Source organism: Hemiscyllium ocellatum, chromosome 17, assembly GCF_020745735.1.
Source record: "Hemiscyllium ocellatum isolate sHemOce1 chromosome 17, sHemOce1.pat.X.cur, whole genome shotgun sequence".
Taxonomy (NCBI): Eukaryota; Metazoa; Chordata; class Chondrichthyes; order Orectolobiformes; family Hemiscylliidae; genus Hemiscyllium; species Hemiscyllium ocellatum.
Genome location: NC_083417.1, coordinates 71,369,273 through 71,391,172, shown reverse-complemented (window position 1 = coordinate 71,391,172; position 21,900 = coordinate 71,369,273). Strand labels below are relative to the sequence as shown.

The following is a 21,900-nucleotide window of genomic DNA, read 5'->3' as shown; positions in this document are numbered from 1 at the left end:
TCATCATTTACTAAATGTTTTGAATGTGAATATAGAGGTATGCTTTGTAAGTTTGCAGATGACACTAAAATTGGTGGTGTAGTGGACAGCGAAGAAGGTTACCTCAGATTACAATGGGACCTTGATCAGATGGGCAAATGCGTCGAGGAGTGGCAGATGGAGTTTAATTTAGATAAATGTGAGGTGCTAATTTTGGAAAGGCAAATCAGGGCAACTTATACACTTAATAGTAAGGTCCTGGGGAGTATTGCTGAACAAAGAAACCTCGGGATGCAGGTTCATAGCTCCTTGAAAGCGGAGTCACAGGTAAGTGAAGAAAGCAGTTGTTACGCTTGCCTTTATTGGTCAGTTCATTGAGTATCGGAGTTGGGAAGTCATGTTGCAGCTGTGCAGGAAATTGGTTCAGCCACTTTTGGAATACTGCATTCAATTCTGGTCTCTCTGCTGTTGAAAAGATGTTGTGAAATTTGAAAGGGTTCAGAAAAGATTTACAAGGACGTTGCCAAGGTTGGACGGTTTGAACTATAGGGAGATGCTAAATAGGCTCGGGCTTTTTTTCCCTGGAGCATCGGAGGCTGAGGGGTGACCTCATTATAAAATAATGAGTTACATGGATAAGGTAAATAGTAAAAAATGAGGTCTGCAGATGCTGGAGATCACAGCTGCAAATGTGTTGCTGGTCAAAGCACAGCAGGCCAGGCAGCATCTCAGGAATAGAGAATTCGACGTTTCGAGCATAAGCCCTTCATCAGGCAAATAGTCAAGGTCTTTTCCCCAGGGTAGGGGTGTCCAAAACTAGAGAGCATAGGCTGAGGAGGAGTGGGGAAAGATTTAAATGGGATCTAGGGGGCAACTTTTTCATGCAGAGGATGGTGCTGCCAGAGGAGGTAGAAGAGGCTTGGTACAACTACAACATTTAAAAGGCATCTGGATGGGTACATGAATAGGAAAGGTTTAGAGGAATATGACCAAATGCTGACAAGTATTAGGTCAGATTATCTTGTCCACATGGATGAGTTGGACCGAAGGGTCTGTTTCCATGCTGTTTAACCCTACAACAGGATGTTATTTTAAATACACTTAAAACATATAAATTCGTTTTCATGGAATGATGCAATTTGATGTTACTTTGTCATACCTCCGATTGATTGTGTTCACACCCACAGCTTGGAATTCGATGACACGTGTGTTGGGGTCAAGGGTTACCCCTGGAGGAGCACCCCTCGGGCCACTTAACTCAGGGTTACGCCTGTTTCCGCTGATGTAATTAGAGTCTTCCAGCTCAAAATGGCAGAATGGGAGGAGGCTGCGGCCCTTCACGGCTACCACTCGGTCCTGCAACCCCGCTTTCAAATTTGGAATGCTAAGGGAATAAAAGGAACAGAAAAATTCATAAATATGAAAACTTTTCCTCATGTGCTTGAACATTTTGCAATTACTAAGTTCTGTGCAATTATTGTGAGTTTTAGCACCTCCAAAGTTTCCTCTGAAATAAAATATGAGCGTGTGTGTGTTCTGCTCATACATCTATGTGTGACTCAGTATCTAAATATGATTCCAAGTATTTGTCTAGCCTGATTGCCAATGTGTGTATGTCAGTATAGTCTTCGTCCGCGCGACTGTATATGTGTGTGTCTGTATGATTGCATGCATGTCTATATCTCTGTGTATCATAGTGTGTAAATGTCTGTGCATCTGTATCTGCGTCAATGTTTGTATGTTGCTCTGTGTTTGCCTGTGTATGAGTATGTGTGTGTGTGTGTGTGCGCGCATGCATGTGCATGGGTGAATTTGCTTGTGTGTGTAAATCTGTCTGCATGTATCTGCATTAGTGTATGCCTGCATCGCTTTTTCAGAGAATGTGGGTCTGACAATATTAAAATGTCGCTGGACACTACAAATGAGAGGAATGCACACAACATGCAATACAGTCCAGAAGGTCCCTGTGATCTCATGATCCGAACATTTGCTAAAATGTTAAATGCAGTCATAGTACAAAGGTGTGTAGATGAGAGCAATGCATTTGACATATCTACTTGGGCTTCAGCAAAGCTTCACATAAGAGCCTGCATGGGAGATTAATAATGAACTTAGGAGCCAATGGAATGCAAGGAAATTTGGCAAATTGGATACAGAATTAGCTGAGTGGCAGAAAGCAGAGTGTGACGGATGAAAGATGTTTTGGTGACTGAAACCCTGTATCCAGTGGGATTCCACAGGGATCAGTATTGGGATCCATGCTGTTTGCGGAATACGTAAATGATTCAGACTTGAATGTTGCAGGTTTGATCAGTAAGTTCACAGATGATATAAAAATTGATGGGGTAGTAAATAGTGAGGAGGACAGCCTTAAATGACAGGAGGACAGAGATGAGCTGGTCAGATGGGCTGATCAGTGGCAAATGGAATACAATCAGATAAATTTGAAGTAATGCACGTGGCAGGACTAACAAGGCAAGGAAATATATGATGAATGGTGTGACCTTGGGAAGCACCAAGGATCAGAGGGACCTTGGTGTCTGTGTTCCCTGGTCCTTTAAGATATCAGGGCAATTGAATAAAGTGGTTATAAAGGCATGTAGGTTACTTGCCCTTATTGGCTGAGGCATAGACTTTAAGAACAGAGTAATACTGGTGGAACTGTATGAGACATTGAGTACTGTGTTCAGGCCTGGAATCCACAGTGTAGGAAGAATGTGACAGCATTGAAGAGGATGCAAACAAAATTTGCCAGAATGTTGCCTGGGGTGGAGAATTTCAATTATGAAAAGAGATTGGACAGACTGTAGTTGTTTTCCTCAGAGCACAGGAGATTGAGAGGGGACAAGATTGAGTTGTTTAAAATTATGAGGGGATACATGAGGCACAGAGTTTGGATGGGAAGGTACCTTTCTCCTTGGTAGAGAGGTCAGTGACCGGGGGACAGAGATTTAATGCAGAAACTCTCAGAACATTTAAGAAGTATTTAGTGGTCTACTTGCAATGCCAAAGTAGATAAGGCTATGGGCCAAATTCTGGAAAATGGGATTGGAATAGTCAGGTGACTGTTTTTGATCGATGGGCTAAGGGCCCTTTCCTGTGCTGTATATCTCTACGATTCTACGTGATGAGGTGATTCCCCTGCGGTTGATTTGGCTCTTGATAGAGACTGTCTCAATCATGTGTGAAGAACAATCATGTTGGGGAGGAATAAGTGGGCTGAAGTAAAGTGTGGAATTGTTACCCCGGTGCCTTCAGAACAGATGGGAAGATGAAGTGAAATGAGAAGATGTACATGAGGTACACACAATGGGTGCTGAAAATCTTGCTGAATGCGATAATTCTGACACCTAACGTCAGCAGGTGCTCGCTATTCAACTAATCCTGTGAACTTCATTAACGATTCCATTTAAATTTACAGCCCATTTTCTTGCCATAGGCTTTCTGGAAAACCTTAACTATACAGCAGATTTAAAACACGTTAGACCAGCACCAATGAGTAGCTGCTATAAATAAACTGCAGCTTTCTGAACCTCCTCATAATTAATTATGACAATGCAGATTAAACTCTGCTCACTTTTAGCACTTGAAGTAATTATCAAACTTTAAACTGCATAGCAGAAATTAAGTGTTAAGAAATGTGCTGAGGGATAACTTATTTATAGCGCTACCTTGGCTCACACTAGCTTCCAGTCATGGCAATGCAATGGTATGTAATTTCCCAAACCACTTAATCACATCAGTCATGATTCCCATCACCAGGCAATTCTGATAGAATTTTTTAAATGCAGACAAGTGGACTCAAATGCAGGAGAGTGCACTATTCTCTTCTGTATCTATATCTATGCTGGAAAAATAAAATACAAATAAGTCAACCCTAGAAAAACACTGGGGCAATTTTCAGATTAGTTGCTTCCCCTAGGAAGAGATGACTTTATCCGAAATATGAGGGCTCCCACCTTGCTTAGTATACCTAGATCAATCAATAAGGACACTAGTGCAGAAGCTCTTAGCCAGGATGTTGGTGAGTCCTGACATTCGATAAGAATTTGGCGTTTACAGAGGCACATGATATTGGATAACAGGGTCCCTCATTTATGATGCAGATTTTCACACATAACAGAAGAACTCCATGAATTGTAGTGGTTGTCACCCTTAAAGATCAGCAACATGGGATAGTGTATGGAAGATACAATATGACCTTATCTTTTTCATCCAGAATCAGGGGAGCAGTGTTGAATTTCAAAGATCAGGCTTTGGCCTAAAGCATCTCAAGAAGTTTGTGAACAGAATTTACGAGATGGGTGCAGTTAATCGCACTCCTTGACTAAGGATCCTATTCCTATCACCTTGGGATACTTTCAACCAACTTTTACCTGCAGATGAGTGATGCCTCAAACTCGCCAACCTCCAAGGGGATAAACTTGACTTTGAATTCCTGTGTTCCCATGGCTGCGACTGTCCCGCTGCATGGCTCCACTGTGAATGGAGGCCTGTCAATATTAATGGAATCTCGGGAGGAGATGCTTTCGATGCCATTGTGAAACCTGCTGAAAGCTTGAGTGCCCTTGCTGGTTGAGAGTCCAGCCAACTCACTGGCTGAAGGTGTATCTGCAAACGCAGGAAAAGTTAATATGGAACTGTCCCAATACACCAAACAATTTCATCATCATGAATCATAAAATTCCTCAGCGCATTTATTTTGGTATTAATCTCATTTCATGCCACCAATCAAATGGAGAAATTCTTTTATAGAGTCTTTGGAATATGATTAGTTATTTTGAAGCACAATAACTGTCACAAAAACCATTTACACATGGCAAGACTATCAATTACCAATTAATTTTTTATTGCTCTTTTGGGTGGAGGGAGACTGTTGGTAAACAGACTGGGAGAATTCTTTATCCAGTTGAATAGTGGGACTTGCACCTATTCCACTGGACTAAGGGAAATGTGGCTAGGTTTAATTCTAAATTAAGAGAGACATGCTAACAAATTACTCCTTTCTTTCAGTTGTGTTAATATTTTTATATTTTAATTTTAATAACAAATCCAGAAATCTGTCAGACAGCTTAGGAAGCAAACAACATTGGAGATCATACAAAACTTAAAAAAGTATTACACAGGTGAGAAAGATGGTAGCAGACTTCAGGGGCATCATGGTGGGCTATGGAAATGGACGAACGTGGGATAGATGGAACTTAATGTCAAGAAGCACCCCGAAGAACAGTGGCCATTGCTGGGATTGCATGAAGTCGACAGAACAAGGTGACAGGAGTTAAATCCAGAGATATCCTCATGGGGTGAGGACAGGGGGCTCACTGGAGGGAGGGGAGGAGCGCTTGAGGAGCTTGGGAGTCAGGTTGCAAAAAAACAGGGAGGAAAGGTCAGACCTTGGCGGACCCAATACTAATTGGGGTAATCATATTATAAAGAGTTTTGAAGGGGAAGATTTCTTAAAATGTATACAGGTTGGCTTTTCATGTCAATGTGTAGATGGTCCAACAAAGGACAGTGCAGTGTTGGACCGAATTCTGGCATTCGAGGTGACAGTGGGAACATTTTAGTGGTAATGATTATGACACCATATGTTAGAAATATGTAATGGAGAAGGAAAAAGCTGGTCTGCAAAAAGAATTTTGGATTGGGTTAAGGCAGATTTTATTTTTAATAAGATCTGGCCAAAATAGATTGGGAACTGCTGCTTAAGGGTAAATTTATAGCAGAACAATGAGAACAATGAAGTGAGGGGTGGGGTGGGGGAGGGGCAACCTCTCAAAAATCAATTAGGAGAGCAATGGGGAGCAATGTGAAAATACTAGAATCTCAAGAAATTCTACAAGTATTTCAAGGGGAAATGAATAACCAAGACCTATTAGGGACCAAGGGGGTATTCTGTGCTTGAAGTGAGAGAAGACTGGCAACGTATTAAGTTAGCACTTCACACCTGTCTTTATTTGGGAGAAAGAGAATTTGAGAAGATGGATTGTGAAGTTATTGAGCAGACTGATGTAAGAAGTGGGGAGGTGTTGGAGGTTTTGATGGATTTAAAAGTGAACGTATCCCCAGGTCCGGATGAGTTGTATCCTGCTGTGGGAGGCAAGGGAAAAAATTACAGGGGCCCTGACCCAAATTTTTAAATTGTCTGTGGCCGCACAGCAAGTGCCAGCTACCAAGCGTCCAGCTAATGTGGTTTCATTTTACAATAAGGGAGTAAAGGTAGACCTGGGAACTAAAGACCAGTGAGTCTCACGTCAGTGGGAAGGAACCCATTACAGAAAATAGCAAAGGAAAATAATTGTCTCCACTTTGAGAGGCAAGGTTTGATCAGGGAAATCAACATGGCTTTGTCAGAGATAGATCATGTCTAAAAAATCTGGTGGAATATTTCAAGGAAGTAACCAAGTCATTGAATGAGGGTAGAGCAGTTGATGTAGTTTAGATGGATTTCAGCAAGATCTTTGAGAAGGTCCCATAGGGGAAACTAAAAGAGGTCAAAGCATGTAGGATCCAGGGTGATTTGGCAAGGTGGATCCAAAATTGAATTAGTGACAGGAGATAGAGAGTTGTGGTAGAAGGCTGTATGGCTGGAGCCCAGTATGCAGTGGCATGGCTTAGGGATTAGTGATGGGTTCCTTATTATTTGTGATATTCATCAATGATGTAGAAGAGACTGTGGGGGAGATGATAAGCAAGTTTCTGGATGACACAAAGATTGGCTGGCTGGTTGGCACTGAGCACGAAGATATTATATTAAAGGAGGAAATAAATGGATAGGTCAGATGGGCAGATCGATGACATGGAATTTAACTAGGAGAAAGTGAGGAGATCAGAGTCGAGAGTGTGGTGCTGGAAAAGGACAACAGGTCAGACAGCATCCAAGGCGCAGGAGAATCGATGTTTTGGGCAAAAGCCATTCATCAGGAATGAGACTTGTGGGCCGGAGGGCTGAGAGACAAATAGGAGTGGGGTGGGTCTGGGGGGAAAGGTAGCTGAGAATACAATAGGTCGATGAAGGTGGGGGAGAAGGAGAGGCGGGTGGAGCAGATAAGTGGGAAGGAAGATGGACAGGTCAAGAGGACGATGCCAAGTTGGAGGTTTGGAACTGGGATAAGGAGGGGGATAGAGAAATGAGGAATTGGTGAAATCCACATTAACTCCATGTGGTTGTAGAGTCCCAAGGCAGAAGATGAGGCATTCTTTCTCCAGATGTCGGGTGGTAAGGGTTTGGCGATGGAGATGACACAGGACCTGCATGTCCTCAGTGGAATGGGGAGGGAATTGAAGTGTTCAGCCACAGGACCGTGAGGTTGGTTGGTGTGGGTTGGAATTTACCCATGATAATGTCTGCTGACGCATTTTAGAAGAAGGAACAATATAAGGGAGTACTCAATCAATGACAAGATACTAGGAAGCATAGAGGAACAGAGGGAACTTGGGGTGCTGGTCCACAGATCCCTTACGGTGAGAGGACATGTTATGAGGGTAATTAAGAAGGCATTTGGGATGCTTGCCTTCATCAACCTTGTCATAGATTATAACAGCAGGAAAGTCACATTGGAACCAAACAGGACTGTGGTTAGGCCACAGCTGGACATGAGAAGGAAGAGATTGCACTGGAGAGGTTGCAAATGAAGTTCACCAGGACTTTCCCTGGGATGGAGCATTTTAGCTATGGAGAGGGGCTTGATAAACTCAGGTTGCTTTCTTTAAATCAAAGAAGGCTGGTGGGTGATCTGATAGAGGTGTGTAAGATTACGAGGGGCATGGGCAGGGTGAATAGAAAGGTGGCATACGCAGGGACATAAGTTAAAGTAAAAGGCAGGAGGTTTACATGGAATTTGAGGTAAAACTTTTTCACCCAGAGGATAGAGGGGATCTAGAATGCACTGCCTGGGAGGTAGTTGAGACAGGCAACCTCACAACCTTTAAAAAGTATTTGGATGAACATCTTAAGTGTCACAACACTCAAGACTGCAGGAAAGTGGCACTAGTGTGGGCAGCAGTACACTTTTGGAGGTACAAACTTGTGTTCTGTTTTATACTATAAGCCCCTAATCATAAGGGGGACACTTACCAACTGTACTCATCGCAACTAAGGCCAAACAAGCTGACATACACCCTCTCCAAATGCAACCCCTAAAAGCACCTCACCCACCCCCACCAAACCTCCTTCCTGATGATCTCTTTCACCTGTCTAAAACTGGTGGGCAGTCAGAAAGGAGTCCTTCAGCAGACATTAATTGGTCTCTGAAGGGCCTGCATTGGGCTGGTGAGGCTTTCCCTTCCTTTGCTCATGGACCATAATATGTTGTTGCTAGATCAGGCTGGCAACCAAAAAGAGCATCCACAGGATTTTACAGGCCTCCCCACCAATAATCCTGCTGCCAGAGGATTGTAATGTCCTTCCCCACAATTTTAACTGTGGGGCAAAGGTCTCAGAGAAACTAATACGTCTTACTGTAGAGTGAGATAAATTCAAAAAGCTTAATTATAAGTCAATCCCTTCGATTCTTGTTCTGTGTTCTGATGTCAGTTCCACTCCCTTATGCTGTAGACAGAGCACCTTGTATTTTAGATAAGCAAACGGTACACATAGTGCAATATGGTTCCTCAAAGATAAGAAATGGAGCACCTAAAATTTCAGAATAAATACATTGCAGTAGAATGGCAAGAACTATTCTTAGTTTCCAGATGTCATTGGTTCACTAAGAGATCTAATTGAAATTCAAGTAGTGATTGTCCAAGCTCTCTAAGAGTAAAAATGAAAATAAAATGAGAGTATAAGAAAATAAGGAATTAAGAGATGAGCTAGAGAGTCCGATAAGGAAAATGAAGAGGACACACAGCAGATATGAAATTCATGAAGAGAAAAATAATCAAGTATTTCAATAGATGAGAATCAGACCTCTGAGACAAGGAAGGACTGCTAATTTATGGCTGTTGTTCAGAAATAATGAAGGTATTTTGGAAGTACTATGCAACAATCATTGTTTTCATACTGGATATAAAATAGGGATATATAACATGCCTGTACAATGAGCAATGCTCTGATGGATAGGGGGCAATTTGGGATAATTAAAAAAAAAACCTGCCTCGAGATATTATCACACAACTCTGGAGCAGGTGGGACTTGAACCCAGGCCTCCTGACTCAGAGGCAGGGACACCTATCACTGTGCCAAAACAGCCCCTCACTGTACATTAATCCTATAATTATTTTGAATTATGTTATACGATTCTTCCAGCACAGGTGGGACTTAAACATGACTCACACTACCACTGTGTTGAAAGACCCCTACACGATTGCACATGGTATTCCCAGGTAGTATCTCATCCAAGTACGAACCAGGCCTGAGCCTAAGATTAGCGTCTGAGATCAGACAAGACTGGACTTTTGCAGAGTACAGGTCATTCTATTTCGTTAACACAAATCCACTGTAACGCGATTAACAAATTTGGGACACAGTTTTTGACATTGACATAGAATCCCTCGTGTGGAAACAGGCCCTTCAGCCCAACAGGTGCACACTGGCCCTACGAAGAGTAACCCACCAAGACCCACTCCCCTACCCTATTACTCTACATTTACCCCTGACCAATGCACCTCACCCACTGAACACTAGGGGCAATTTAGCATGACAATCCATCTAACCTGCACATCTTTGAATTGTGGGAGGAAACCGGAGCATCCAGAGGAACCCACACAGACAAGGGGAGAATGTGCAAACTGCACACAGTCAGTCCCTGACGCTGTGAGGCAGCAGTGTTAACCACTGAACCACCATGCTGCCCCTTTTTAAAGTGTGAATTTTTAAAATGTGCGTTAGCTGTAACACGATTTCTCTGGCAACACTTCAAGTGCTGTTTCAAAAATACGATTTTTATATAATGCGGGCTGCATGAAAACACAGCTATCACATTATATAAGAACTACCTGCATTACGGGTCGTAGGTGAATAAATTATTGAAGCCAAGCTAACAGCAACAACCTGAATGAAATGTTCCCAGGTAGTTCGCAGGAGTGTTATGAAACAAAAACGGATACTAAGCTATGTATAAAGATCTATATTAGGGCAAATAGCCAAAATCTTGATTAAGAGGTAGTCAGTTTGCAGAAGACTAAGCCATCACACCCCAGCCTTCCACCCCAGAACAGACTCCTCACCAAAATCTCCAGATACCTTCTTTTCAACCCCACAACAGATTAGAAGAGACTCTTTCTCCTTTCCACCCTCCAGATATCTCAGTGCCCTTGACACATACACACTCTCACCCTCTCACTCTCTCCCCCACTCCTTTCCTCTCACTCAAACCTACCCATCCTAATCTCACCCTTAAACCCACGCTCTCGCTGCTGCAAATCCTATTCTCTCACTACTCTCTCAGCCCTGCCTCTGCACTTTCACTCCTCATGACCCTGCACAGCTACAAGCATCCTGGCTCTCCCTGTGCAGGTCAATTGTCTATCTCATGCTTTTCCCCACGTCACCCACTCCACCTTCTCAACCCTGTCATTGCTCCCCACTGACTCCCTCTTACCTTCTGCCATTTCCCTTCCCCAACTCCTTCTGACTGCTGTCCTCCTCTCACTCCTCCATTTCTTCGTTCCCCAGCTCTCCCTCCTTACTCACTTGACGTGCAGGTTAGGTGAATTGGCCACACTAAATTTGTTGGTGACATCACTCCTGACCCCATAACCACGCCCACTCCAGTAGCAGCCTCTGTCCCCACTCCCAGCTCCACTCCCACCCCAGGTCCTAGCTCCCAGCCCTGTCATGTTTTTGCTATTCTCCCAGACCTCCCCCTTATTGAGGGTGAACATTCAGTCCTCAGCAAAGGCCGCACATTCAACCCTCTAGGCTCCCAGATTAATGACTTCAACATGCATCGTGATGTTGAACATTTCTTCCACCGCTCCTGCCTCCAGCCCCACTTTTTCAAACAAGAATCCCGCCCACCCACCGAAGACTCCTTCGCTAGCCTCCAACACCCCCCACCCACCTGGACACCCCCGTGCTGGCCTGTCACCCACCCTTGAACTCTTCATTTCCAACTGCTACAGTGAAATAGACCGCCTCAACCTGTCTGACCCCCTCACCCACTTCAACCTCTCACCTTTACAATGCACAGCCCTCCACTCCAACCTAAACCCCAATATCACCATCAAACCAGCAGATAAAGGAGCGGGGGGGGGGGGGGGGCACTGTGGTAGTTTGAAGCACTGACCTCTACATCACTGAGGCCAGGTGCCAACTTGCAGACACCTCCTTCTACTGCCCCCTCGACCACGACCTTACCTCCCATCACCAAACTATCATCTCCCAGATGATTCACAACCTCATCACCTCTGGGGACCTCCCATCCACAGCCTCCAGCCTCATTGTCTGTGAACCTCACACCGCCAATTCTACTTCCTACTGAAGATTCACAAACCTGACTATCCCAGCTGACCCATTGTCTCAGCCTGCTCCTGTCCCACCGAACTCATCTCTGCCTACCTTGACATCGTCCTGTCCCCCTTAGTCCAGGAATCCCCAGCTATGTTTGGGACACCACCCACGCCCTTCACCTCCTTCAAGACTTTTGTTTCCCCAGCCCTCTTAGCCTTATCTTCACCACGGACATCCAGTCCCTGTACACATCCATCCACCACGACGAAGGCGTCCAAGCCCTCTGTTTCTTCCTCTCACGCTGACACAACCATCCTTCTGGCTGAACTGGTCCTCACCTTAAATAAATTGTCCTTCAAATCCTCCCACGTCCTTCAAACCAAAGGGGTAGCCATGGGCACCTGCACGGGCCCTAGCTATGCCTGCCTGTTTGTCAGGCACGTGGAACTGTCCATCTTCCGCAGTTACACTGGCACCATTCCTCAGCTCTTTCTCCGCTACATTGATGACTGTATCGGCGCTACCTCATGCTCCCACAAGGAGGTTGAAAAGTTCATCAACTTCAACCTCTAATTACTCGGGACCATCTTGGACAATGCCTTCCCCTTCCTGGACTTCTCCATCTCCATCTCCATCTCCAGCAACCGACTAACCACAGGCATCTGCTACAAACCCAGCAACTCCCACAGCTACCTGGACTATACCTCCTCCCACCCTGCCTCCTGTAAAAATGCCATCCCTTCTTCCCAACTCCTCCGTCTCTGCCGCACCTGTTTCCAGGATGACCAATTCTACCACAGAACATCCCAGATGGCCTCCTTCTTCAAATATTGTAATTTCCCCTCCCACGTGTTCGATGATGCCCTCCAACATATCTCCTCCACTTTCCACACCTCCGCCCTTGAACCCCACCCCTCCGAATGCAGCAAGGACAGAAAACTCCTGGTCCTCCCCTTCCACCCCACCAACCTCCAAATACATTGCATCATCCTCCATCACTTCCACCAGCTACAAACACACCCCATCACTAGGGACATATTTCCCTCCCCACCCCTATCAGTGTTCTGGAAAGACAATTCCCTCTGCGACTCCCTTTTCGGATCCACCCTCACCCCACACCAGCCCTCATTCCACTCCTGGCACCTTCCCCTGCCACCGCAGGAAGTGCAAAACTTGCGCCCACTCTTCCTCCCTCACCTCCCTCCAAGGACTCAAAGGATCTCTCTACATCCGACAGAAATTTACCTGAACTTCCACAAATGTCATTTACTGTATCTGTTGCACTCGATGTAGTCTCCTCTACATCGGGGAGACAGGATGCCAACTTGTGGATCGTTTCAGAGAACATCTCTGGGACACCTGCACTAACCAACCAAACCCACTGCCCCATGGCTGAACATTTCAACTCCCCTTCCCACTCCAATAAGGACATGTAAGAGCTGGACCTCCTCCATCGCTAAACTCAAGCTATCTGACACCTGAAAACCTCATCTTCCGCCTCAGGACCCTGCAACCACATGGGATTAATGTGGATTTCACAATTTCCTCATTTCCCCTCCCCCCACCTCATCCCAGTCCGAAGCTGCCACCTCGGCACCGCCCTCTTGACCTGTCCATTGTCTTTCCCATCTATCTGCTCCATCCTCCTCTCTGACCTATCATCTTCTCCCTCACCTTCATCCATCTTCCCCCCAGCCCCACATCCCTCCCATTTATCTCTCAGCCCCTGAGCCACAAGCCTCATTCCTGATGAAGGGCTTTTGTCCAAAATGTCGATCCTGCTCCTAGGATGCTGCCTGACCTGCTGTGCTTTTTCAGCACCACACTCTCGAATCTCATGCAAAAATTGCCTGTAGTATTCAGGGATAAGTAGGTTAGGTGCATTAGTCAGGGGTAAATGTGAAGTAATAGGGCAGGGGGAATGGGTCTGGGTGGGTTACTCTTCGGAGGGTTGGTGTGGACTTGTTGGGCCGAATGGCCTGTTTCTGCACCATATGGATTCTATAAGAGGTAAGCTTTAAGGGCATATTAAAGAACAAGAATAAGGTACTGGGGCAGTGCGGTTTCAGGAAGAAGGGTTCTTGGTATTTGAATGCTCAGGGACTAGGGTGGAGCAGCTAAAATCTTGAGTGTTCCTGAATTAGAACAAATATACTGGTGGGATGAATGGCTGGAGAAAATTACAGAAATATTAAAGGGTGAAACTACAGAAGGGCTTGAAAATAAGGGTGTGAATGTTAAAATTGAGACTCCTTCAGAGGAGAATCTAGAAGTGGAGGTATGGATTCAGAACAAAGGAGTCAGATGAGCTGAGCCTTTTTCTCCAAGAAGGTTGCAAATATTTGGAATTCTCTACCTTTGAGAACAGTGGAGGCAGAGTCACTGCAGGGTTGAGCTAGACAGGTTTCAAGGAGTTCAAGGCAACAGACAGGAAAGTAGATTTAAGGTAGAACTGCGGATGCTGGAAATCTGAAACAAAATCATACATTACTGGGGAACCTAACTGGTCTGGCAGCATCTGTGGAGAGAAAGTAGAGTTAATGTTTCGCGTCCAGTATTTCTCTACGCAGAAGCTGCCAGATCTGCTGACTTTCTCCAGCAATTTCTTGATTTAAGGCCACAGTTTGAATGTTATTCAAAGGGCTGAATGGCCAACCGCTCCTCATATTTCCCATGTTGTTCTTATTGGGTGCTGTTTAATCGGGACACAGTGTGTGTCAGCAAACACATGGTCAACAAGTGAGGGGAGTATGGTGTGAATGAGGACAGGAGCTGCAGGTTTTTTTGGAGAACCTCAAACTTATTAACATTAAAACATGGGAGATTACCAGGGGTATGCTTGACCAAGTTTAGAGACAATGGAGGAATGAATGAGGGTTTGAGCAACTGATGAACTGAGACAAGGGGAGCATTCAGCCGATGTTATGGAGGTGGCAATAGGAGGATTTAATGATCAGCTGAATACACGGTTGGAAACTTATCCAGAGTCAAATATGATATCAGGAGAGTGAACCATCTGGTTCAGTTGTAGACACTTGGTAGGAAGTCAATGACATTTGAATGGAGTGTGAATGTGATTGAACACAAATCAATGGCTTCCTAATATTTAACCGGAGGAAAAAGGCAGGCATAGATTGTTGTTCAGGAAATAAGGGTTGGAACTGGAGAATGGTTGATGCAGAACCACCTTTAAATAAAGAATGAGCTTATCTGGGCATTTACAGGACAGTTGGCTTATTATCTGATGTAAGTAAATTTTAGGATATTCAAGGTTGGTTTTGACTAGACTAGACTAGACTTACAGTGTGGAAACAGGCCCTTCGGCCCAACAAGTCCACACCGACCCGCCGAAGCGAAACCCACCCATACCTCTACATTACCCCTTACCTAACACTACGGGCAATTTAGCATGGCCAATTCACCTGACCCGCACATCTTTGGACTGTGGGAGGAAACCGGAGCACCCGGAGGAAACCCACGCAGACACGGGGAGAACGTGCAAACTCCACACAGTCAGTCGCCTGAGTCGGGAATTGAACCCGGGTCTTCAGGCGCTGTGAGGCAGCAGTGCTAACCACTGTGCCACCGTGCCGCCCACCGTGCTACACACCTGAATGAAATTAGCTAGAAGCAACTCTCCAAATCTCAAAAGAACAATCATGTCTCACAGACGTCTGCTTTGATGAAGATGTGGAGGAGCTGGTGTTGGACTACGGTGAACAAAGTTTAAAAAAAAAATCACACAACACCAGCTGATAATCCAACAGGTTTATTCGGAAGTACAAGCTTTCGGAGCACTGCTCCTTCATCAAGTAGCGAGTGGGGCAGGATCACAGGCCACAGAATTTATAGCAAATGATCATAGTGTCAATACAACTGATGCGATGTATTGAACAAACCTGGTGTTGTGTGATTTTGTTTACTTTGTTTACAGAAGTGCCAGACAGGGCAAATAAGGAAATACAATGGGTGCAACGGATGTAGATTTTCAGAAGATTCTTGACAGGATATCAGAGAAGATACATACTAGGAGGTCAAGACAGCTTTTCAGAGTTAGAGACAAAAACACTGCATCTGCTGGAATCCAAAGTAGAGTGGCTGGTAGCAAGCGGTAGTATCCTTAGAGTTCAGCCTTATTATCACTGCCATTCACTGTGTCAATCAAAGGGACATCGTCCCCAATCGAATGCTGTTGGAGTTTCAGATCACAGTAAACTGGAAGATATACTATTTCCTTTGAAAACCAAAGAAGCTGCAAAGAGGCATTAGGGGGAATGGGTCAACAGGAGACATAGCAGATCCCACAATCTTCCTGACACACCCTCACACCCCCATCCCTAACAAGTTTTGAGAGGGATGATGGATGATACCTCCTATCACCACGCTGACTCCAACTTAAAGTAGCAAATTAAGGATGATAAGGAGCCTCAAGCTAAAAGTAGTAGGCAAGGATCTCACCATGTAGGCAACCCACAGGGCAGCACTTGTCAGGTTTTTTCAATACGGGTCACCCCAGATTTCAAGTAGCACTTGAATCTACAAATGTCTAACTCAAAGATGAGGTTACTGAGTTATGGACAGGGTATTGCAATGAGAAATGAAATTGCCAACATTGGACCTTCTTTCAAATGGAAAGGATTAGACAAATTCTAACCCCTGTCAATGCTCTAATGGATTGTAATTTCTCTGTGGCAGCAATGGAAATTTAACAATCAGGAGAAGGTTGTGTCAAGATGTGGTTTACCATTGGTCCTTTCAGGGACTGCTTGTCCAGGAGACAGCAAACCTTCCTTAATGTAGGTGTGTAAATCTTGTTCTGCTGTCATCATCTTCCAGAGGTACTCCAGTGCTCCAGGGCCCTTGTTTATGACTTGTATCCTAAACACAAGATACAAATCAAAGTAATCAAAGTATTGTAACATGATAGATCAGATAGTCATGCTGTTCCAAGTACATCTTCATTCTAGCCTCTTATAAGAACATGTTTTCAATACACAGATGTCCTGCCTATAGCAAATCATATCTACGGCACTCTTGTGGCATTGGAATAGTGTCCCTACTCCTCGACTGGGAGGCCCAAGTTCAAGTCTCACTTGTTCCAAAGGTGTGTACTAACATCTCTGAACAAGCTGATTAGAAAAATAGGTTAAAAGAAATAAATAACAAGATCATACATGTCACCTGGACGGATAGCCGCATGAACACATGTATCTTCCAGGAAGCAGATATCCTGAGCAGAAGTGTGGTTATTCTCACATGGTAACTGAACTGGACAGGCCATTGCATTAAGACACTGAACACTCACCTGAAAAAGGCTCTCTACTCCCAGATCACAACTGGCCACCAGAGAGGTCAGGGGATAGGTTTCAAAGATCTCACAAAAGCTTATTTGTAGAGAACGGGCTTTGACTTCAATAGCTGGGAAGAGTGTACATTGGCTGCCCACAATGGCATGCCTTGCTTCACCCAGTCCTAACTGGCTTTGAAGAAGAGTGGACAAAGAAGGCCAAGATGTAGGTTTAGAGGGATATGGGACGGGTGCTGGCAGGTAGGACTACATTGGGTTGGGATATTTGGTTGGCATGGACGGGTGGACCGAAGGGTCTGTTTCCGTGCTGTACATCTCTATGGCTGATTCTCTGTGAGAGTGATGAGTTCAAACATGAATGCAACCATCATTGATGGTGGAGTTAGCAACAGACTGACTTATGATGTGAAATGTGGGTTTTGTTTTAACAATATTTCTCACTTAATTTAACTTTATTCATGTTTCCGCCTCCTTTACTGCACACCAACTTCACCTCTATCTCTCCTAGCTCTTACACTCCTTTTCTCACATCCTTTTTTTCTTTCTCTCCCTTTGTTTAGTACCCTTACGTTGCCAAGTGACTGCCTCGTTCTGAGGGACTGTCAAAAGAAAGGGACACCCATCTCATTACAATAACATAATGGTTATCCTGGAGAGGGAACAAATAGCAAAAATAGTTCCAGGAATCGAGAAGATTGGAGAAAAGATTTCAAAAGTTGACTTCTTTCTTAAGGGAGGAAGACTGGGAAAAATACCAGAATTATACAGCACCTTTTCCGACATGGAGGCAGGGCGAGGGGATCCCAAAGCAAAGGGCTTTACAGCACATTGGGAACTTTCTCAAGATGAAATGCAGGAATGTACAAATGAATTGCTACACAGCAACAAACAGACAGCATTGTTACAATGGCCACATGGTTTCTTAGAGATGTTGTTGAAAGGACAAAAATTAGGCAAAGGAAAGCAGCTTTGGTGGTGGGGTGGGATTAGTGTTAGATGGCAACTAACATGCCATCAAGAAAACATACCCAATCACCCACCAATTAGCTCAGTGCTTACTGTCTGACAAACCTTCAGATCTTAAACAGTGGTGGATTCCTATTTTTTCTGAAGTTGTTCCGAATTACATATCAAGTTCTGAACTTTTTATTTCACCAGCAGATAGCACAGTTTATTTCAGTCACAGGTGCTGCCGTGCTTGATTGTTCAAAAAGATAGCCAATCTTGTAATGAGTTGCCAAGGGCCACCCAATAATATTGCTGATGTAGATAGCTCCACACACTGTTACCACTACCACATAAATGAAAGCAAGGAAATGTAATTCCAGGAGCCAAATAGAAAGACACAAAATACCCAGTAACAGAAGAGACAAACAGAAGGGAACAGAAGATGCAGAAAAAGAGAGGACGCAGACAAGAAGAGGCAGAGGACCAGGACAATAGGAGTAGAAAGAAGCAAGTGGAATAGTGAGAAACAAATCAGGGAGCAGGAAACTTGAATCTGGAGGCTGGTGGGAAGGGGGGTTGGACACCAGAATGGACAAAAAGAGAAACAGGATGAGAAGCAGGTTGGTATCATCCTTTGCAACAGGCTGCAGTGCCATTGACTGTTGACCAGATGACCACTGCTGTCTTCAAATCTCAATAGTAACTAGGATTTCACAACTTGTACACAGGTATGGAGAACAATTAAAGTTTTCCAGGGTGAAAAGGAAATTTGTTTAATATATAAATGATTGCTTTTGATGATCTGCAAATATCAGAGGGAAAACGTTTTAAATCGGAAAGTGCAGTGAAAAGGAAATAGATGTTGATGACACAGCACTTGCAACACAGACTGTGACACTTCCCTCCTTGGAGTGAGAGAGGAGAATAATTGGGTGAGTTTATCTGGGAAGAAACATGGCCTTTCTTGTCACCTCAGCAATTAAATTCCAGGGTGAGAAGGTCTATTGGTGCCCTGCTTCCTTAATAGGGAAACCATGGCAACCTGCCTGTCATGTTAAGAGTGGAGGTCTCCAATTGTCTAAATCTGGAGGCAGTCTGAGATATGGATGGAGGTCAAGAGGATGACCTCACAAAACCACATTCCTTTCTCTTGCCTCTGAACTCTCTGATCCTCCTCTCCTCACGACCCCACCTCACAACAAGAGAATTAAAGCCCTTACCTTCTCATTGCTGATCCCTCAAAGAGTTGGGCTGAACCAATGGACTTCAGGGCCAGAAGTTAACACCCAGTCTCAAATTGAGTAGCAGCAGTACTGAGCTAATTGGTGCATAATTGGGCAAGGTTTCTTGGTGACACGTTAGTTGCCATCTAACACCCTCAACACCCCCATCACCAACACCAACACAAACAAAAAGATGAGGAAATTCCACCCACCATCTAGTTCTCATCTCCATATTATTGAAAAGATATTGATAGCTAAAGAAATATCTGAAAGATTGATACAATATACAAAAGGCCCTTTGACTATCAAGAGATACCAAATAGCCAGGGATCCTTTCTCTATAAAAAGGAATTTTAAGTGGTGATCTGAGAAAAATATTTTAAATTATGAAGGATTTGATAGGTAGATTACAGTTGCCTCCGCTATACTCGATGCCATGAATACATGCTATCTACAAATAAATCTGAAATTCAGGAGAAATATCTTTTCTTGGACAGTGGTGAAAAAGGGAAACTTGCTATCAAGTGGAGTGGTTGTGGTAAAGAACATTGATGCATTTAAAGGAAACCTGGATACACACGAGAAAAGAAGGGTATGCTGACGAGGTTAGAGGAAGTGGGTTGGCATTACGCTCATGTCGAGTATAAACAAAGAAATGATTTACATATTGACCACTAAATGACGGACAGAGTCATCAAATAATCATGTCAGCTTTCTTTCTCACAGAAGGGAACATATGGAAGCATATTCACGCAGGCAGTATTGATATATTCAACAGAGAATTCTATGAATTTCCAAGAGGGAGAAAGGATTAATAAAACAGTCTATTTAAGTACTATTTCTTGACCGATTCTGGAACATGATGAGCAGTATATCTAAGAGATCATAATGATCATGAGTGTCTTTTGTACAATATTCCAGAACATTGTAGGAATATTTCTTCAATATTTGCAGTGAATCAGCACGCTCATACTGTGTGGGCGAGGAACACTCTCCATTGTCTGCAACCATCTTCAAAAGCAAACTCACCTGAGATCCAAATTAATTCAATCTTTAATTATCTTATCATCCTGACCTATCCAACTGAAATCGTGATGGCTGCTCTGGATCTTGATGACGCTTGACAATCCTTCAGTAGATTACAGATTAGATTAAGTGGCCCAACAAGTCCACACCTACCCCCCAAAGCGTAACCCACCCAGACCCATTTTCTACATTTACCCCTTTACCTAACACTATGGGCAATTTAGCATGGCCAATTCACCTAACCTGCACATTTTTGGATTGTGGGAGGAAACCGGAGCACCCAGAGGAAACCCATGCAGACACGGGGAGAATGTGCAAACTCTACACATTGAACCCGGGTCTCTGACGCTGTGAGGCAGCAGTGCTAACCACTGTGCCACCGTGCCGCCCACTATGAGAGACCTGGGATCAGACCTCTCATCCATCACAGAAATCAATGCAGACAATAACTCTGTAGCGTGTCTTCCAACTGAGAAGTCCCGACTGCAGCTTTTCTCAAACATGACATAGCAAGCCACAGGCCAACAGGAGGAAAATCAATCAAATGTCAAAGAAAGCTTTTCACAGGAGCAGTAATTCAGACACACTGTGTGATTTAAAACTCAGGCACAGTGAATGATTCTCAGACTCACCCATGTAGGTTAACAAGGATGTGTCCTGAACACACAAGTACAGGAGTGATCTGTTAACAATGCTGATCAGTTGAAAGGCAGCACATTGTATCATTCAGCAGTATAGTCCCCTCATGGTGCTCTCCTGGAGTTTTACAGACTCCAACATCCCCTTACTTTCCACTTATACAGTCTGTCTTTCCTGAAGTAACCTTGAATTGTCAAAAGAATAGTTGAAAACATAAGTACGTTTTGGGTTATGAAGCAGGTTAAAGGTTTCCCGTTTCTCAGAAGCCTTATGACAATCCTTTAGGAACTGAACACAGACAAAGAAACTGAAACGGAACAATAGAATGCTAAATAACTGGAGATTACATAGCATTTAGTGTTGTTCTGAATTAAGAGTGTACAGCATTTCGTTATGGAAATAGGAACAACTAAAAGCTGCTGACTTGTTGGGTTTCTGACAACAAAAGAGGGAAGGAAACAAACTGAACACACAAGAAAAGAAAGCCCTAGAAAACCTCAAAAAAGACAAAAGCATCGTTATATTACCTGCAGACAAAGGTCAGCTCACTGTCATCCTGAACAGAGGGGACTACATCGAGAAAGCCAGTGCACTACTCGCAGACACCAACACCTACCAACAGGTGGCACTAGTCTAGACCCCACAACTAGGAAACAAAATTACATATCTCCTAAGAAAATTACACAATTCCGCACAATTAAACAAGACGGAATTCCAGAAAATGAAACCCGATGGGACCAACACCCTACTATTCTACGGACTACCAAAAATCCATAACCCAGGAGCCCCCCTCAGACCTATAGTCTCACTACCCGGAACACCAACTTACAGACTGGCCAAAGAACTACACACAAGACTGAAGGACCTAGTAGAAGAGTCACAGCACTCCATCCACTCCACCCAGGAATTCCTAAAAATCATCAAAAACACCAAGAAGACGAAGCAATGATCTCATTCGATGTAACAGCACTGTTCACCTCCATCAACATCGACCTGGCAAAGGAAACACCTACCACACCTTTAGAAGAGACCATCACAATCACACCAACCACCATCAATCACATTACCAACGAAAACATCATGAAGCTAGTGGACCTGTGCCTCACCACCCACTTAACTTTCAACAACATAATCTACAAACAACCCAACGGCACACCCATGGGATCTCCGCTATCAGGATTCATAGCAGAAGGGGTAATGCAAAGGCTAGAACAAACAGCCCTACCAGCCATCAAACCAAAATTTTGGGTCCGCTATGTAGATGACACATTTGTCATCACAAAACGAAACAAGATAGAAGAGACATTTAACATCATCAACAACACCCTCACAGGCATACAGTTCACCAAGGAGGAAGAAACCGACAACCAACTCGCATTCCTGGA

General features: G+C 44.1%; 1 protein-coding gene across 1 annotated transcript in view; it reads right to left on the bottom strand.

Moving 5' to 3' along the window:
• The window catches only part of hydin (HYDIN axonemal central pair apparatus protein), an 888,678-nt gene that overhangs the window by 96,470 nt on the left and 770,308 nt on the right, over nucleotides 1–21,900 (bottom strand). Inside the window, exons 72-74 of the mRNA XM_060837518.1 lie at nucleotides 16,116–16,249; nucleotides 4,356–4,590; nucleotides 1,139–1,363 (exon numbers count right to left, since the gene is read on the bottom strand). Coding sequence (XP_060693501.1) covers nucleotides 1,139–1,363; nucleotides 4,356–4,590; nucleotides 16,116–16,249 — 594 coding nt within the window. The remainder of the gene's footprint in view (nucleotides 1–1,138; nucleotides 1,364–4,355; nucleotides 4,591–16,115; nucleotides 16,250–21,900) is intronic.